Source organism: Myotis brandtii, unplaced genomic scaffold (assembly GCF_000412655.1).
Source record: "Myotis brandtii unplaced genomic scaffold, ASM41265v1 scaffold236, whole genome shotgun sequence".
Lineage (NCBI taxonomy): Eukaryota > Metazoa > Chordata > Mammalia > Chiroptera > Vespertilionidae > Myotis > Myotis brandtii.
In genome coordinates, this window is record NW_005358901.1 from 1066747 (window position 1) to 1084299 (window position 17553).

At 55.5% G+C, this 17553-nt stretch overlaps 2 protein-coding genes across 4 annotated transcripts in view; one reads left to right on the forward strand and one right to left on the reverse strand.

Annotated features, from left to right (window-relative positions):
• Positions 1–1898: 1898 nt before the first annotated feature.
• Positions 1899–15170, forward strand: PTBP1 (polypyrimidine tract binding protein 1). Of its 3 annotated transcripts, XM_005866665.2 has the most exons (15): positions 1904–2008; positions 4795–4825; positions 8376–8451; positions 8738–8910; positions 9014–9160; positions 9256–9426; positions 9503–9613; positions 9698–9872; positions 10139–10216; positions 10915–11063; positions 12227–12260; positions 12682–12774; positions 12857–13073; positions 13417–13494; positions 13589–13914. In XM_005866665.2, exons 1-15 carry the CDS (start codon positions 2001–2003, stop codon positions 13719–13721), a joined length of 1674 nt encoding a protein of 557 aa, XP_005866727.1. In that variant the 5' UTR covers positions 1904–2000; the 3' UTR covers positions 13722–13914. The 3 variants fall into 3 exon arrangements, with proteins under 3 accessions (XP_005866730.1, XP_005866727.1, XP_014395581.1); XM_005866668.2 differs by lacking the exon at positions 10139–10216 and having other exon boundaries at positions 1899–2008; positions 13589–13898; XM_014540095.1 differs by lacking the exons at positions 1904–2008; positions 4795–4825 and having other exon boundaries at positions 8313–8451; positions 13589–15170.
• Positions 15171–15227: 57 nt separating this feature from the next.
• The window catches only part of PLPPR3 (phospholipid phosphatase related 3), an 8828-nt gene continuing 6502 nt past the window's right edge, over positions 15228–17553 (reverse strand). The window contains exons 6-7 of the mRNA XM_005866664.2: positions 17303–17476; positions 15228–17072 (exon numbers count right to left, since the gene is read on the reverse strand). Coding sequence (XP_005866726.1) covers positions 15720–17072; positions 17303–17476 — 1527 coding nt within the window. The 3' untranslated portion in view covers positions 15228–15719. The remainder of the gene's footprint in view (positions 17073–17302; positions 17477–17553) is intronic.

Consider the following 17553-nt stretch of genomic DNA (forward strand, 5'->3'; position numbering starts at 1 on the left):
TTTCATTGTTACAAATTGAACATAATTAAAGCATAGTGATTAATCACAAAACAATATGTAATTATATGTGTTTTCCGATGGTCTTAGGCAACCCCTGTGAAAGGGTCGTTCGACCCCCAAAGGGGTCGCAACCCACAGGTTGAGAACCGCTGCTCTAGAGGGAGCGTGGACCTGTTGACACCTTCATTTCAGACTTCTGGCCTTCAGAGAGTGGGAGAATAAAGGAGGGAGTTGTGTAGGTTTAGGCAAGAATCTTCCAGAGGGAACTGCTGCACCAAGGAGGCCGGCTAGTGAGGTCAGAAACCAGAAAGGTGGCCAATGGTGTGGGCCTCCTGGCTGCCAGGCTGCCTGGGGCTTGAACTCTGAGCAAGACAGGAGTCCTGGGAGGGCCAAGCTCAGAGTGGGTTCTAACACAGTCTGATGGCTCAGACGCCCCCCCCCATGCCAGCTGCCCCTCTTCTCTCCCCCAGACCCTGCCATGAAGGATGGCGGTGGGGAGGCAATCCTGGCACTGGTCACCAAAAGATGAGCAACTGGCCCTGATGGTGCCCAAACCCGAGCTTGGACGGGAGTCTGGGAGGGAGTAAATCCACGAATCCACTGGAGCATTGCTCCTGATGAGTGATTCAGGGGCTTCAGATCTCCTGGGACAGGAGGGGGCCCAAACCCGCAGGACAGGCGGCTTCCTGTGACCCGGGCAGCCGCCGGCTCCTGGGCTGCGTCCAGGTCCGCCAGGCCCGGCGAGTGCTGCTGCCAGGACTACGGGCGCTTGCGGGTGAAACGAAACCAACCCGCGAGGCAGAAGAGAGAGAAATGCCATTGCTGCTCCCTCTCTGGGCTGGTGCCATTTAAACATCCCCCTTTCGGCAGGGACGTCAAGCAAACTATCATCACAACAGCTTCCGCTTCTTCTGCTTCGCACCGAGAACCTCGCCAAGCCCACGATGCCCGTCGGCTCCGAGGCCGGTGCCACCAGCAGTGCCGGGGAGCCGACCCTCAGCAGCCTCCCCGGCTCTGGCCCCTGATCGCATGTGGAACTCCCGCTGCCCATCTCGTTGGCCTCGGTTTCCCCTCTTCTCTCCGAAGGGGCAACCCGTCACAGACAACCCTGTGAAACTGGGAATCAGCACTCCTGGGAATACGTTTAGGGTGTTTTTCCTGCTGCTGGGACGGAGCCGCACCCGGTTCTGAATTTCCCATGATGGCAGGATTCTGCTTTCTGCCACCCCGGCTCAGATGCCCCGTGTGCAGGACTGCACTCGGCCTTGGCTGCTCCGAAACCAACAGGCCGGTCGGGGCGCTCCCTGACCACATTGCGCCTGCAGGCTCGGTGCCAGCAGTGAGGACTGAGGCCTGGCGTCTGGGATGCGTTAAGCGGCCTCTGCCTCCCCGCCTGCTAACCTAGGAGTAATGTCTCAATTTGAATCAGACTTTTCTGCCACGTGCCCACAAGCAAGATGGAGCCTAATAGGTGTCTCGCCCGACTCCAAAATGGCCACGCGCCTCCCTTTGCTCTCAAGCGTGAGGGGGACAACACCTGCCCGTTTGCAAGATGGTGGCAACCTAGGGCGAGCACGCTTCCCGCCACCGGACTCGCCACGTACCCACTCTCAAGATGGCTTCTCCCGCAAAGCCCTAGGCAGGAGGGCTGCTGGCTCATTGGTTCCGGCTTTGTCACGTGCTCCCACCTTTTCTCCCCTCCCCCGAGTCCATGGGCCGTTTCCGCCTTGAGCCCAGACGGACGGCCACGTTCTCCAACGGTCGCCTGCCATTCCCCTTAGCTCCACCCCTCAAGCGGCCTCCTAGCCACTGGGAGGCGCTGGTGGGGGCCCGCAGCGCTCTCCCCGCCTCTCTGAGCAGCGGGAGCCAATGGGCAGAGCGCGCAAGGGACGTGTTCAGGCGTCTCCGCCATTTTGTGAGTCTATAACTCGGAGCCGTTGGGTCGGTTCCTGCTATTCCGGCGCCTCCACTCCGTCCCTTGCGGGTCTCTTCTGTGTGCAATGGACGGGTGAGTCATGTCTATCCGCGCTTCCCCCTCCCCTTCTCGCGCTCCAGCCTTCCTCTTGCGGCCACCTGGGCCTCCTCGGAGCCGGGGCCACAGCGCCTCCGGGATCCTTCCCCTACTCCCGGCCGCAGGCACGGAGGGAAGCTGCCAGGAGCGAGAGGTGTCCCCACATTTCCCGAGCCGGGGGTCGGCCGGCCCAGACCTTCCCACCGTCGTGCTCGTTTCCGGTCTCTCCGCGGCTAGTCTCGAACACACGCGGCGGCCGCGCGACCCTTTCCGCTGGTCTCCTCCCCTCCCCCCCGCGCTTCCCTTTGCGCTTTCCACGTGCCCCTTCCTGCTGTCCGTCCGGCCCTTCCCGGTCCCCGTCCTGTTCTTCCCGCTCCCCGTCCGGCCCCCACGCGCGCGTGCGCAGTTATTCGAACTCTTCTCAGGCCCCGGTGCGCGTGCGCAGCCTTTCCCGCCGCACCGACTTTGCACTCGGCCTCCCCCGCCCGCGGCGGTCCCGGGCGCGCTGGGAAGACGCCGCCCTTCTGCCCGGAAGGGCGCGGGCCCTCCTCCGCCCCTGCCCTGCGCCTCCCCGGGCTTCCCACAAAGAACGGCCGCGCTCCCGGTTCAGCTCCAGGGCCGGGGGTGTCGGGGAGGGGCCCTCGCGTTCCCTTTGTTCCCGCCATCCCGGGAGTTCTTTAAGCACGAGTTGGCCCACCCCGGCCGTGGAGTTCCAGGCCCTAAAGCCCGCGGAACAACCCACGTGGGCCGGCACCACCGGACCCCGAGCTTTCGGGCAGTGTAGCCGGCTGGCCGGCCATTCAGCCGCCTTGGGAGAGGGAAGGGGCCGCTCCGGGCTTGTGTGTGTGCCAGGGACGAGAGAAATGGGGAGGGCGGTGGGGCGATCTAGGTTTTACATTGTGGGTTATCATAGCCTTAAGCAGATCTGAGGTTGCAAAGACTATGCACTTTACTGTGGAGATTTAGGGCCAACGCACAAAGCTGTATTCTGTGAGCCCGAGACATGAGTCTGCCAGTTTAGGGACTTTTTTTTTTTTTTTTCCCGGATGTTCTGGTCTGGGGAAAATGATAGAACTTGTTAAAAATGAAACTAACTTTAAACAGGGCCTTTTTTTCTTTCGTGTTAGTCTAATTGTTTTCATTTCCCCTTGGGAGGGTTAGGTTCTGATTTTTAAAAAAAGTGAGCCAGAAGATTCCAAAGGTAGTTCTTATCTTTAGATCTGGAGCTTTGAAAGCCCTCCTTCCCTAGACTGACCTGGGGGGGCGGGTGTGTAGTTAAAATGCCTGGACGGTCACTATCTCTGTGCCTCTGGTTTTAAATGATACGTTTCAGGCTTAATTAAATTCAGCCTTTTAGAAAAACTGCTGGGGCATGAGGAATGTGATCTGGGGTCCACCTTCCGTTTTGGGTGGACCTCCCAGGGAATCCCAATCCAGTTGGCATGGGCTGTAGGTGCACATAAGTGGGAATTTAAGGGGCCCTGCAGGGAAATCTTGATGGAAAGTGGGGACTGTCTGGTCCAGTTCTGTTTTTCTTCCCTCAAGGACAGTTGGAGTGTTTTGCCCCCCAGATGTGGCTTGGTGGCCCAGTCCCATCTGCAGCCTCTTTTGAATGGTGTATTATCCGGGCAGCCAGGTTCTCTTTGGAAGGTTTGAAACCCTTTTAAGAAGGGCCATTTCATGTCAAACTGCCTGAGGGGCCCTCCCAGGGAGCAGTGTGTTGCCCTGGGTTAGCAGACGGGAAGCTGCATGTTTTTAATTCTTTCCGTTTTTCTGAGTTTTTCCTGGACTCTATAAGGTTTTAAAAACCCTGTGGACACTAGCCCATGATGTTTTTTATACTGAAGAGGTGAAGCCCTACAGTAGAGGCAGTAGCCGGTGAGATGTGCAGCGGATGGCAGGACTAGGGTGTAGCGCTTGGGGTCGTGCTGTTCTGGGGGTAGCGGGTGTTGGATCTTCTGCCCATTCTGAGACCAGCCTTTCCCTGGCTGGTGAGGGGGACATCTTTGTGTGACATCATGGGAGGCTCTGGTCACAGGCCACTAAGCCAGGTGACCTGGTGTGTGTGTGGGGGGGTGTTGCTGACGAAGTTCTTCTCCTTGAGTCATTAAGGACCTTGTGAGTTTACATTTAGAAGCCTAGGAGAGTTTTATGTTAGTACTGAGAGCTGGTGTGCAGTTGAGCACTGCAGGAACCTCAGCAGCCATGGTTTCTTCTCACCTTCCCTAGCTGGGCCTGGAGCAGGGAGAAAGTCCAGTCACACGGAGCCAGGTTGATGAGTAACTGGTGTTAATTTTATCTGATTATTTCATCTTTGCTGCCTCCTTCCTCTGGAGGATGCCATTCTTTGAACAGTTCCCTTGTTGAGTCCCTTTCTCATCCCCCTGGAGCTGTGACCTCCAAGGCCTTGTGAGCTACCTTCTCACTAGTCTTCCCTGCTTGAAACATTCTCCAAGCATTTCCAGTTTTTAGAAAGCAAACAACAGCACTTCAGCTTTTAACAACAAGCATCAAGTGTCCCTCCTGGGGCTTTTGGAGGGGGTGTTTTGTCTGGGGGCCTGCTGGGAGGGAGGGGAGCTAGAGCACAATGATGGCTCCTTTTTCAAGTTGAGATTAAAGGCACGGCAGCTCACTTCCCTGCCCTAAGCTTACTAGTTATCTGAGGACCTCATTGGGGGGGCTGCAGCCAGAGAAGCCCTTCGCTGGCCGGCCTATCCTGAAAGTCCTGGCAGTAGCTGCTGTAGTACACCTGCTAACATTCTTTTTTTTCTCTCTCTCTACAGCATTGTCCCAGACATAGCAGTTGGTACAAAGGTAGGCATTGCTGACTCTGCTACCCTGCTGCTGGCATGGCCTCTGATCTGGTGCTGCCCTTGTAGGCCCCTTCCCTCTGCTGCTGAGCACTGGGGCTTCTTCTGACAGCAGCGCTCCCATGGTCTACAGCGTGTGTAGGGCAGACAGTTTGCAGGTTGGGCTCTCAGACACCTTTCCTTTGCCCTGCCTGCATCCAGCTAATTCCAGGCACTGCTTCCAACAGTGTGGGTTCAGTGGCCTCTCGGTGGTAAATGCACCTTTGGCCCTAATTTGGGACCCCTCCTCCCTGCTCAGGCGAGAGTCCTGTGATTGGGACTGAGGATATTTGCCAAGTGTTCTAAGTACCGTTGGTTTGGTGCAGAAAAAGTTGAAACTTGGTTGTGCCCCAAGTAGTTTATGAGGTGGCTGGTGGGATAGGAGGGTACAGAGGTGCTACTCTTCTTTTTACTTTTAAATATATTTTTCTTGATTTTAAAGAGGATGGGAGAGAGAGATAAAGAAACATCAGTGACGAGAATCATTGATCGGCTGCCTCCTGCATACCCCCCACTGGGTTTGAGCCCACAACCTGGGTGTGTGCCCTTGACTGGAATCAAACCTGGGACCCTTTAGTCCGCAGGCCAACACTATCCACTGAGCCAAACCGGCTAGGGCCAGAGGTGCTACTTTTGATGGCATTGTGATTTGGGTACTTTTTGGTCTGCACATCTGATTGCTTCTTTTGAGATGAAAGAAAATGAAGGTGTGTCCCCTTTATATGCCATCCTTGGTACTTGGGACATTTAAGCTGTAGAAAGGACAGAGCTGGCAGTGGCTGTCTCCACAGGAAGTGGGGCCATGATGGTTCTCAGTTCTCCCCTCAGGTGAGGACCAAGCCTGTGTACCCTGAAGTAAGTGGCATTCAGGGATGCCTGGTGCCAACTGAATACTTCTACAGATTTGGTACCGTGTGCTGGCAGGAATTGGGGGCTGGGGAGTCCACTGCAGGTGGGTTGGTCAGTGAGCCATACTGCTGGGGTGGGTTTGGGTTTTTCCAGGTGGAGTCTTCACAGGCTGCCTATCCTGATCTTCCTGCAGATAAAACCTGTTTGTTCAGTGGTAGGAGGAGGGGAGAGGGACTTTCATCTGAAGCATTTGTAACCATCACAGAAAATGTCTGGCTTCCTGTAATCCTCCTGGCTTTGCCTATTTCCAGCTGGAGCAGCTCTGTCTGGGGTTGTCCGTAGAGTGGTCCTTCCTGGCCAGTCCCAGGCGACCGCTGCTTTCAGAATCAGACCTGTGCAGGACAAACTCGAGGTTCTAGTGGGTGGGTTGGGGGGCTACTTGCCCTCAGGAGGGCAGCACGGTTGGGTTCTGAGCACCACTGACCATCACCCCAGCTTTAGAACAAGCTGTGCCATAAGTTAGAAGTGTCCAGAGATTAACAATGATTAGCTACTGATTAAAAAGCAAAGGTTCCCCTTAACATACTGTTGGGAGCAGGTGTGCCTTGTTCCCAGCAGGAAGCACACAGCTTGGGGGCTTTTCCAATAGATGCTTAATTGACTTTGGGTAAGGTACCATAGGGTCTCCCCAAATGCCCTGGTCGTGGTCTCAGTGTCCCTGTGCTCTGGGGATGGGGGAGTTGCCGTTTAGCAGACCCGACCTGTGTCCTGGGGAAGGGGGGCCTAGGGGAATGTGGACGGACAAGTGGTCACAATTTGCCCACAAATGTGGGAGCACCAGGCCATCTGCCATGGGAACATGAGAGTCAGGAGTGTTGCCACTCAAATGATGGCCCACCTGGCACTGGTCAGAGACAGCAGTTAAGATGCCCTTTTTAAGGTTGTGCAGTCAGCACGTGGGAGCCACATAGTGCCTGGCTCTAGTCCAGCTTTGGGGGAGTCACCTTTGTGAGCCTAAAGGGGGCAGGGATATGGGTCAGAACTCCCAGTCCAGAGGCAGGAACCTTCTTGAGGCTTGCACAGGTGAGACTCACCTGCCCTTGGTGTCACCAGGAGGTTCTGGGGCTGAGGTGCACTCTGCCTGGTGGCTTTGTCCCCACTGAGGCCTGGGTGTCGACTCAGGAAAAGCTCAGTCATGACACGCCCAGAATGTTTCATTTTATATTAGACCCCAGTCCTCAGAGACCAGCAATTTTAACTTTCTGTTCCTTGGCTCTAAGCACCACTGGGGTTTGAGCAGCCCTCACAGCCTTGGGCTGTGGGGCACTAGGGGTGGGAGGCTTCTGGGTGCTTGCCTAGCCGGGGGTCTGGGATGTGGGGATATGCCCACATAGCAGGGACCAGTGGTGATGTGGCCATTCCTGATCCTCTTCTTGAAGAGCAGTTTGTAAACCTCGTCTCCCTTCAGTAGGTACTGACACCTGCCTGTGGCAGGGGGGATTCTGAGGGCTTTAGAGCACCCCAGCTCTGCCTGGGGTAGATGGCAGCCCTGGGTGATGGTTGTGCTTGTTTGAGTAACAGCTAAGTTGGCAGTTTGGAGGAAGGGCAAAGATAAGGTGTCCTTGAGAAAAAGGCAGTTTGAGGGAGAAGGGGCGAGGCTCGTAACCCTGAGAGCCAAGGCCCAGTTGAGCTGGTCTTTCCTGTTCCTGCTACAGGCCTGAGGGGGCACTGAAGTGGGGGTGGGGGAGACACCCTCCCCTGATTTCCAACCTTGGTCCTAGTTCATGTTGATGGAGTCCTGTCACAGCTCTGCCCCAACACCCAACAGGTCCTAGAGCCTGCAAGTTCCTGGTGCTCATGCTCTTGTTCCTAGCGGAGTCTGTCCTGGGTGGGGGCTGCATCCTGAGTCTCCACTTGCATGACTGCACTGCAGCCTCATACAGCTCACCCCCTGAGTAAAAGTAGTCCTGTCCTTGGGCCCCGGTCCACCGGAGGGATGCCTGTCTGCCTGCTTTCTAAGCCCAGAGTCAGACTAACGTGATCGGGGAGTTGATTTAATTAGATTGAGACTCGGGAGTAAATAGGTTGTTTCTGGAAAGAAAACAGGCAGGTCAGAAGTCATAGGAACCCGCCTACAGATGAGCAGTTCTAGAGCTGCCCTCAGACCCTGTTTTCTGTCACTAGATAGTGTTGCTGGCTCACAGAGAGGTAGTGTTTCTAGTCAGCGAGTGATGAGGCTGCGGCTCAGGTGTCCTCACACAGCTGGAAAATAGGCCGAGCTCCGGAGACCAAGGGAATAGCTGCAGTGTGACAAGGGGCCTTTGTTCTCAAGTTTGCAAGTAGCTTTGTAATAACTAAAGACAGTCTAACAGTCTCAAGGTGGCCGGCTAGGCCTGCCCTTGAGGCACCTGACCTGAGGCCTGTCCACAGACCCTGTAAGGGTTCCCCAGAACCTGGAGATGGGAGTGACATTTTAATCCCTTGTCAGCCCCCCCACCCCCCCGAAAAGCAGCCACATCTGGGACTGTGAGGCCATCTTGAGGTGGGACAGACACAGTTCAGGGCAGTGTCTTCACAGCTGAGCAGCAAGGTATTCTGGGAGGATGGTGTCTGCAGCCATGTGCCAGGCCACCTCCAGCCCCACTTCAGCACGCCCTCTCTTCCAGCGGGGATCGGACGAGCTCTTCTCTGCCTGTGTCACTAACGGACCCTTTATCATGAGCAGCAACTCAGCCTCTGCAGGTAACTGCTGACCATAGCCCTTCGTCCCTGCCGTGGGGGCGCCCTCTCTGCCCAAGTAGGCTCTGCTCCGAGAACACTGGGGTGAAATGATTTGGGCTGTGACCTTGAGCCCTGGTTCATACATGGGCACTTACTGGGAGCTGTGTGTGTGAGGGGTGCACCAGCTGTGGAGATGACTCTGCTTGAATCCTGTCAGGGAGGAAACTGATTCTGAGGAGGTGGGGGAATATTGCTGTGTGAGAGCCTAGGAGGTGCTCCGTGTTAGACGTACCACCTTTCTTCTCAGCAAACGGAAATGACAGCAAAAAGTTCAAAGGTGACAACAGAAGTACAGGTGTGCCCTCCAGAGTGATCCATATCCGGAAGCTTCCCAGTGATGTCACCGAGGGCGAGGTCATTTCCCTGGGACTGCCTTTTGGGAAGGTCACCAACCTCTTGATGCTGAAAGGGAAAAACCAGGTATGTGAGCACATCCCAGGAAAGGCCCTGGGCCTGCTTTAGGAGTGTGGTGCCAGGCTTCTTCCAGGGGTCTGGGTCTGGCTTACGCCCCCACCCCCACCAGGCCTTCATTGAGATGAACACAGAGGAGGCAGCCAACACTATGGTGAACTACTACACCTCGGTGACACCTGTGCTTCGTGGCCAGCCCATCTACATCCAGTTCTCCAACCATAAGGAACTTAAGACCGACAGCTCACCCAACCAGGCAGTGCGTCCTCCCCTCATCCCCTCCCAGGTCTGGGGTGGGACAGGGCTCTTGGTGTGAGCCTGGGGGCAGTGGGACTCATGCTGTCCCCCCAACAGCGGGCCCAGGCGGCCTTGCAGGCAGTGAACTCAGTTCATACGGGGAACCTGTCACCGGCTGCCTCAGCTGCTGCCGTGGATGCTGGGATGGCGATGGCTGGCCAGAGTCCAGTGCTCAGGATCATCGTGGAAAACCTCTTCTACCCAGTCACCTTGGACGTGCTTCACCAGGTGAGGTGGAGTCCATGTGCCCCCATTTTCCACCCAGACCCTGGGCAGAGGTTGACTGTTCTTCCTTTTCTGACAGATCTTCTCCAAGTTTGGCACAGTTCTGAAGATTATCACTTTCACCAAGAACAACCAGTTCCAGGCACTGCTGCAGTATGCCGAACCCGTGAGCGCCCAGCATGCTAAGCTGGTGAGTGGGTACCCAGGGACGCCTGCCTGCCTTCTTCAGCCCCAGGGCCCCAGCCACTCACAGCTTTCCCCTCCTCCCCCGCAGTCGCTGGATGGGCAGAACATCTACAACGCTTGCTGTACACTCCGCATCGACTTTTCTAAGCTCACCAGCCTCAACGTCAAGTACAACAATGACAAGAGCCGAGACTACACCCGTCCTGACCTGCCCTCTGGTGACAGCCAACCCTCACTGGACCAGACCATGGCTGCAGCCTTTGGTAAGATTCCTGGGAAGGTGCCTGCTACTGCCGTGTGCCATAGTCAAGGACGCGCAGCTCAGTCTTAAGTGACCAGGCCCCAGGAGTCCCAGGATGCCCGCCCTGCGCCCAGGGAGGTTGGCGCCCATCACTCCTTCCATGGCCATAGCACCCAGCTTGGGTGGACATTGGACCTGCCTGCTGGGTGTGGGGTGCGCCGGCTTGGCTCACTCGGCTCTGGTGGCGGAGGTTGTGGGTGCAATGATTAGTGTCTCATTTGTTTCTAGGTGCACCTGGTATAATGTCAGCCTCTCCGTATGCAGGAGCTGGTTTCCCTCCCACCTTTGCCATTCCTCAAGCTGCAGGTACTCAAACACTTGGTCTTGGTCCCCATAACTGACTGTGCATGCCCACACACCTTTCAGTAGCTCTGCCGACATGCGAGCTGACGGGCGCAGTCACGGGGGGAGCCCATCTTCCTGGGCGCGGGCTTCTTTCTGGGTTCCCTGAGGAGCCTGGACAGGGTAGTCGTAGGACAGGGCCACGCAGAGAATACTCTAACCCCACAGTCTCTGGTCTGATTCCTTCAAGCACCTCCCGGGCAAGGACGTGTACACACAGTGGTTGGAGGGCTGTGTCCCTAGTAGGTGAATTAAGTGTCCTGGTAAGATCAGCATGAGCTGGGCGGGCACACCTGAGCGTCCCTCCTGGGGGCTGGGCGCCCCACAATGTAACGACTACCATGTGACAGTCATGAGCCTGCTGTGTCCTGCCCAGTGTGCCATCTGCATGGTGATGGGTACCTGCATGCACACAAGGCCGAGGCTCGATTCTGCATTCATGGAGCTGGAGCTTTTGTGCTGTATGGGCGCATGTAGCCTGGTCCAAACCCAGTACAATCTGCTGTGAGGAGGATGAAGGAGCCAGCGGGCCATATGGCCAGGATAGGCCGAGTGCAGACACCTCCTGTGTGTCTCCTTTTGCATGAGGATGGGCAGGACTTCGCTCCCCTTTTGGTGGAAAGCAGGCTGTACTGCTCATTTCCTTCCTGCCTCTTCCTCAGGCCTCTCTGTTCCCAATGTGCACGGGGCCCTGGCCCCTCTGGCCATCCCATCAGCGGCAGCGGCGGCGGCGGCAGCTGGCCGGATCGCCATCCCAGGCCTAGGAGGGGCTGGAAATTCTGTTCTGCTGGTCAGCAACCTCAACCCTGAGGTAGGTGGCTCTTTCAGGCTGTTTTTTTCTGGAGGCTCAGGCAGGGGAGTTGTGCATCTAGGTCTTAGTGCAAACTATCAGCAGGCCACGCTCCTGTAATCCACAGGCCAGTCCTTATGCAGTTCCACTCTGTGCTCGCATCCTCCCCTCCCTTCCCACTGTGCTGGAAGCTCTGTCCCTGAACATCCTAGTTTACATTTCCAATTTCATAGTGTTTAGAGTTAAAATATTTTTTGATACTTTCATGAAAGCAATCATAAAATTTCGAGCTAAAAACACCTCTGTTTGAGGAGGCCTCTGGGCACCTCTGCTCAGGAGGGCCATGGTCTGCGCTGCCCCCACAACTCTGAGTCATAGTCCTACTATAGCCAACCTACACTTGTCTCAGGGCCAAGTTTGGCTCAGAGAGCATGGGTGAGATCAAGGCTCAAAATATTTAACTCTAGAGAGATGGGATTAATGTTCAATTAGCGTTTCAGACTGTTTTCTCGTCTGTCTGACCACTCCTATCATCTCTTGGCCTGGGGCGGCCGGTGCCTTGTCTGACTGAGTTATTAGATGCTCTAGAAGCCTCACTAACAGACTCCACCCCTCGTGCTTGTGTGAGCGTTTACACTTTCCCCGCAGCAGTCAGCAGGAGACAGTTCCGGGGGAGCTGAGCCCAGCAAGGGGCTTGGCAGGAGCAGGGCAAGGCTGAGGGGCAGCAGCGTCTCCTGCTCACTGTGCGGACAGGGGCTTTCCTGCCTGCTCCACGAGGTGGACCTGTGACTAGGAATGTGTGTAGATCTGACTGATGGAACACTGCGGATTTTCTTATGTATTTACTGACCTGTGTTTTTTGCTACTTTTTTTCTTTTCTCCCCTTCCCCTTTCCCAATTTTTTTTCTGATCCGGAATTTCTTTGCCAACTGACTGCACGGTACTTCTGCTTCCTGTTGTTGCTTGAAACAAAACAAAACCATAAATAAATAAAAACAAAATTCCCCCTCAAACCCTGCTCTCCGGAAACCAACCTGCCCTTGAATATTAACATCCTGACAACTTCATCATCCATCAACCTGCACGCCTGCGGGGCTGCCTCCTCGTGGTGGACGATGGCAACTCGCCCCCTGACCTCTCCCTTTCCCTGTCCCTCCGCTGCCTTGCTCTGCTGTCCTCTAAAGAGAGTCACACCCCAAAGCCTCTTTATTCTTTTCGGTATGTTATCATTCACACTTTTATTATCTTGTTTTCATTTAATTGAGGTTATTTTTATGCCCTAAGATGTACTATGAGTTTGCAGTTCTGCCTCGTTACTTGGTTTGCCTTCGGTTTGTGTATTTATTTGGATTTTTTTAGACACGCATGGTTTATTGCCCTGCATGCTCTCGCAGAGTTAAGCGTGTTGGTAGCATGTAAAGTGATGGCTCTTTGGCAATTGACCTTTCCTGGATTTTATGACGTCTTTGCTGAAGGGAGTCCTCCTGTTAACGTCCCTGTGACTAGACGCAGGTTCCCAGAGGCAGAATAGCAAACCTTCAGGAAGAGCCAGTCCTGTGAGGGTGTGCGGGTCATGGGGGCTGGTGTGGGAGGCGGCATCAGATCCTAGGCTCAGAGCTCTGTCCCCACACTTTTGAAGGCGTGTATGGCGATGTGCAACGGGTGAAGATTTTGTTCAATAAGAAGGAGAATGCCTTGGTACAGATGGCAGATGGGAGCCAGGCCCAGTTGGGTAAGTGGGGATGGCTGGAGATGGGGTGAGGAACCAGACCTGTGCCTGGGGCCTTTAGGTCATATGGGTCCTACCTTTCCAGCCATGAGCCACCTTAACGGACATAAGCTGCATGGAAAGCCTGTGCGCATCACCCTCTCCAAGCACCAAAACGTACAGCTGCCCCGTGAGGGCCAGGAGGACCAGGGCCTCACCAAAGACTACGGGAACTCGCCCCTGCACCGCTTCAAGAAGCCTGGCTCTAAGAACTTCCAGAACATCTTCCCACCCTCGGCCACCCTGCACCTTTCCAACATCCCGTAGGTGGCACATGGTGGGGAGCAATGGGGGAGGCGGGCCTCCCTGAACCACCAGGCTTTTGACAGGTTGTCCTGCTGTAAGCTGCCTCTGTCCTTCCTGAAACACTCCCAGAACAAACAAGGAAGGGGAGGGGGTGGCATTTTTTGCAAACCTGTTTGGTGTCATTTTTTGAAGCCAAGTGGAGTGTTTTTTGTGACTCTTGATAGACCTTTAAGATATGGTCGTTCTGCAATATCTATCTATGGGTGCCTAAAACAGTGAACAGGCCCCTCCCTCACCTCAGAATTACTGTCCTCAAGCGAGTAGCCAGATGGTCTGCTCAGGTCTTCCCTCTCCCTACAGGCCCTCCATATCTGAGGACGATCTCAAGATACTCTTCTCCAGCAATGGCGGAATTGTCAAAGGGTTCAAGTTCTTCCAGTGAGCATGAAACCCTCTCCCCACCTGCCCTCCCTCCCCCCTCTCTGTCCTCCCCCCTCCACCTCATGCTGTCTCTATACCCCTTGTCCTGCAGGAAGGATCGCAAGATGGCGCTGATTCAGATGGGTTCAGTGGAGGAGGCCATCCAGGCACTCATCGACCTGCACAACCACGACCTGGGAGAGAACCACCACCTGCGGGTGTCCTTTTCCAAGTCCACTATCTAGACTCCCCACCAAGGACCAGCCTGCCGGGTAGTCCCGGCAACAACTTCCATCATTCCAGAAAATAGCCACTTTAAAAAGCAGCTGAAGTGACCTTAAAAAGACCAGAGATTTTATTTTTTTAAAGAGAAAATCAGTTTACCTGTTTTTAAAAAAATTAAATCTAATTCACCTTGCTCACCTTTGGGAGATAGGGTGCCGGCCTCAGGCTCTTGGTGACCCGTGGACGATGTGCCTACCCCTTCTGCAGGGTGGGTGTTCCCAAGCCTCCACTCAGCTTTCTTGTGCCTTAAAACCCACTGCTTTGGCAGGGCCTTTTTTTGCAGTAGCAAATGCATAGGGGTTTGGGGACAGAGGGGACTGCTTCCCCATGGGGATCATGTGCCTGGCATGGCAGGAGGCTGCCAGCTGCAGGGTCTGCGGACATCCTAATCGTCCATTTAATCAAGTGTCTTGATTCTCCCCTCACCCTGCCCCTGGCTTGAGGTGCCCCTCCTGGGCCAAGACCCTCTAGGGTGCATCCCTGGCACTTCTTCAGCTTGGAGCTTTGTTTTATCATAAGTCTTTGTATTGTGCTTTTTTGCAGTTGCAGACATCTGTGCCTAGCAATATTTCCAGTTGACCAAATATTCTAATCTTCATTTATATGCAAAAGAAATAGTTTTAAGTAACCTTTTATATAGCAAGATGATAAAAATGGTATGAGTGTAATCTAAATTTCTTCCTTATATGACCTTGTATACTGTACTTTTTATTTTATTCCTTGTAATTAAGTTGCAGGGCAGGATCTAGTTTCCAGGGCAGACGCAGTGGTGGGCCACTGCGGAGCCTGGGTTCTTCCTAGAAAGCCCCAGGCCTGAGACCTTCAGATGCCTTACACATAGCCTGTCCTCTGTCTGGGAGGACAAGGGCTCTCTTAAACTTTCAGGGTTTCTTTTTTCCTGCAAATCATGGACCAAAGTTTTTTGTTTTTTTTTGTCTGCCTCTAACGCTGGGACCCATTAAGGTGGGACAATAGCCCTCGAGTCTTAACTGTCTCCTTTACCTTGTATAGTCCTACACTCATGGGTCCAAGGGGCTTCCCTGTGCACAGACCCTTGTGCTGGCTGGCCCCTCTTCCTGGGGCCTGGACCCCAAGTGTTCATGTTGGGGTGGGGACGAGGGATTAAATATTTATAATTTTTTTATACCTGTTGTAAGACATGAGGGGCAGCAAATGCAGTTTTTTATGGTGACACAGATGTATATTTTGATACCAGCAATTACAGGCTCAGTATTGTAACGTGGAGCGTGGCACATTCCACTGCCTGCCTTACGGCTTGTAATGTTGAGAAAACTGAATTAAAGCAATTTTATAACAACTCTTGCCTTTTCCGCAGGCTTTCTGTTCACATTGTAGAAGGCAGTTTGGCTAGTCTGTACTGGACTTTGAATAAACTCTTCTGTATCCTGCACTCATTTCCTTCTTTATTGGGCTTGCTTGTCTTCACTGCTGTTTTCTTTGTGAATTCAGACATTTGTTTGCCCCCCTAATGACGTTAGGATTTCAGGGGGAAGTTTTATGGGCCAGTGAGCCCTGCTTGGGAGTCCCACCTGTCCTGTCCCAGTGCGGGTGGCCTTCCCTGGGAAGTAAGCATGAATCTGAAAAGGGGCAACTCCCCAGATGCTGCAAACCACACCAAAACCTTTTCCATGTTCCAGTTAGAACCTTGCTGCAGTCTTTGGGCATTGGACAGAACTCAATGCCTTGCTCCTAGTGCCCTGTCCTTTGTGCTCGGGGCCCTGGTCACATGGCCCCTGAGAGCCTACAGCCAGCCCAGGACCCTGGGGCCTGTGTGCATGGCCAGGGGAAGCTCAGACCAGGATGACTGCAGCCAGGACTCCAATTCAACCTTTTATTGTCTGATTGCAAAATGCCTCCACTTCCCTCTTTCCCCAGACCCCCCATGCTGTTGCACCCCCACCCCCACCCTCACCCCAGCCTGCCAGGCCCCTGGGCGCTCAGTCCTTGAACCTGCGGGTTGCCTGCATCTTATGGTAGTAGCTTTCAGCCTCTGACTCACAAGAGGCGGGATCTCGCTCACCCAGTGCCAGGCCAACTGCTTTGCGCCTCAGCGTTGATTCCCGGCTGGCTGGCCCGAGAGTACTGTCGGCCGCGCCCAGTGGGGGCAGCCCCTCCCCTGTGGCCAGGTTGACTGTGGCCACACCACCAAACCTTGGCTCCTCCTGGTCCACATCACTGACAGATGAGCCAGGAGATACACCCAGTGGCTTGGGCCCACCCCGAAAGCCATGAGCTAGGTCCCCTAGCTCATAAGTGCCCTCGCCCTCTGGCCCCTTGGCCCCACTGCCAGCAGCCTTCCACTCCCAGGGCCCATTACCAGCAGACAGGTGGACCACGGGGTGGTGAGGCGCGTGTGCGTCAATGGTGACAATGCTTGCTGAGTCACGGTCTGATGGCGACCTGTACTGTGAGGAGTCGGAGCTGGAGCTGGAGGACAAGGCTGTCTCAGCCGCCTTGGGGCCAGGTCCACCAGGTGCCTTGGACATAGCAATCACCTGCAGCAGTCGGGGCGGGTTGGCCATGCGGGGCTGGGTCGAGGCTGTGGCCACTGGGGCCCCGCTCTTCTCAGCCATCATGAGCCACTTGGCCCGCACAGCCACGCTGCCCTTAGGTGACAGGCCTGCTGCTGCCTGCGCCCCCTCCTCGGGGATGTGTACCAGTGGCTGTGGCCCGGCCCTCGGTGGGAGAATGACCCGAGGCCCGAGGCCTGGCCTCGCCTGGACTGTGGGGTAGAGTGAGGGTGGAGCTGGCCCCTCTTCCTCTCCCTCCTCCTCCTCCTCCTCCTCCTCCTCTTCCTCCTCTGCCATGGGCTCTGCGGGCACCAGCATATGCCCCAGGCTGGCCTCATCAGGCAGCCCCAGGCCACGGCCTTCCAGCGACTTCTGTTTCCACTCGCTAATGAGCTGTTTAGAGCGCGAGGCGTCAAGTGGCACATGGATGGTCATGTGGCGGCGGGCAGGGTCATCAAGTGAGGGCGTGCTGACGCGGGGCAGTGTGTGGCTGAAAGTCACCATGTTCTCCTTGCCCATGGGGCTGCGTGGGGCCAGCAGGTCCACGTCCACGCTGGCCCGCTTCAGGCTGCCCAGTGAGGTCTTCTCTCGGGCCACGGGCCCAGGCACACTCTCCAGCCGCCCTGGAGGGCCCAACTCGTCAGTGCTCACAGACTTGTTCTGCTGGTACACCGAGTCGTGGCCCCGCTGGGTCAGCACCCGCAGTGCGTCTTTGGCAGGTGTTGGGGCTGTGGGCTTCTCTGTGGGTGGGGCCTGGAAGTTGCCAACTGCATGGCAGGCCTGGGGGTGAGATTCAGGATGGCTGTGAGGCCATGTCAGGGTCCCCACAGGGCAAAGACTTGGGGGTTTTGGAGGGAGGCAAAGGTCTTATCAGTCTCCCCAGAACAGGGCTAGGCCTTGGCACCTGTCCTCCCCTCCTCTGACCTCCCCTTTGGGGGCTAGCCTGCTCCTTCAGACCTCCCCTCTCAGACCTGCCCAATGGCTGCCAGCCTCCCTGGTCAGACTCTCACCAGGTAGGCGGCGATGCCAGCACCGATGAGGAAGCCCGCATACACGTCCACGGGGTGGCTTCGATACTGTGTGATCTGGGTGAGACCGCAGACACCCGCTGCGATGGCGAAAGCGAACACCAGGCTGGGCTTGAGCAGCTTGGTCGTGTCGGAGATGACGGAGTTGAAGTACATCTGGGGGCGGGGCAGCAGTCAGGGCAGTGGGGCAGCAGTCAGGGCGGTGGGGCAGGAGTGGAGGTGGGGGCGGGTCC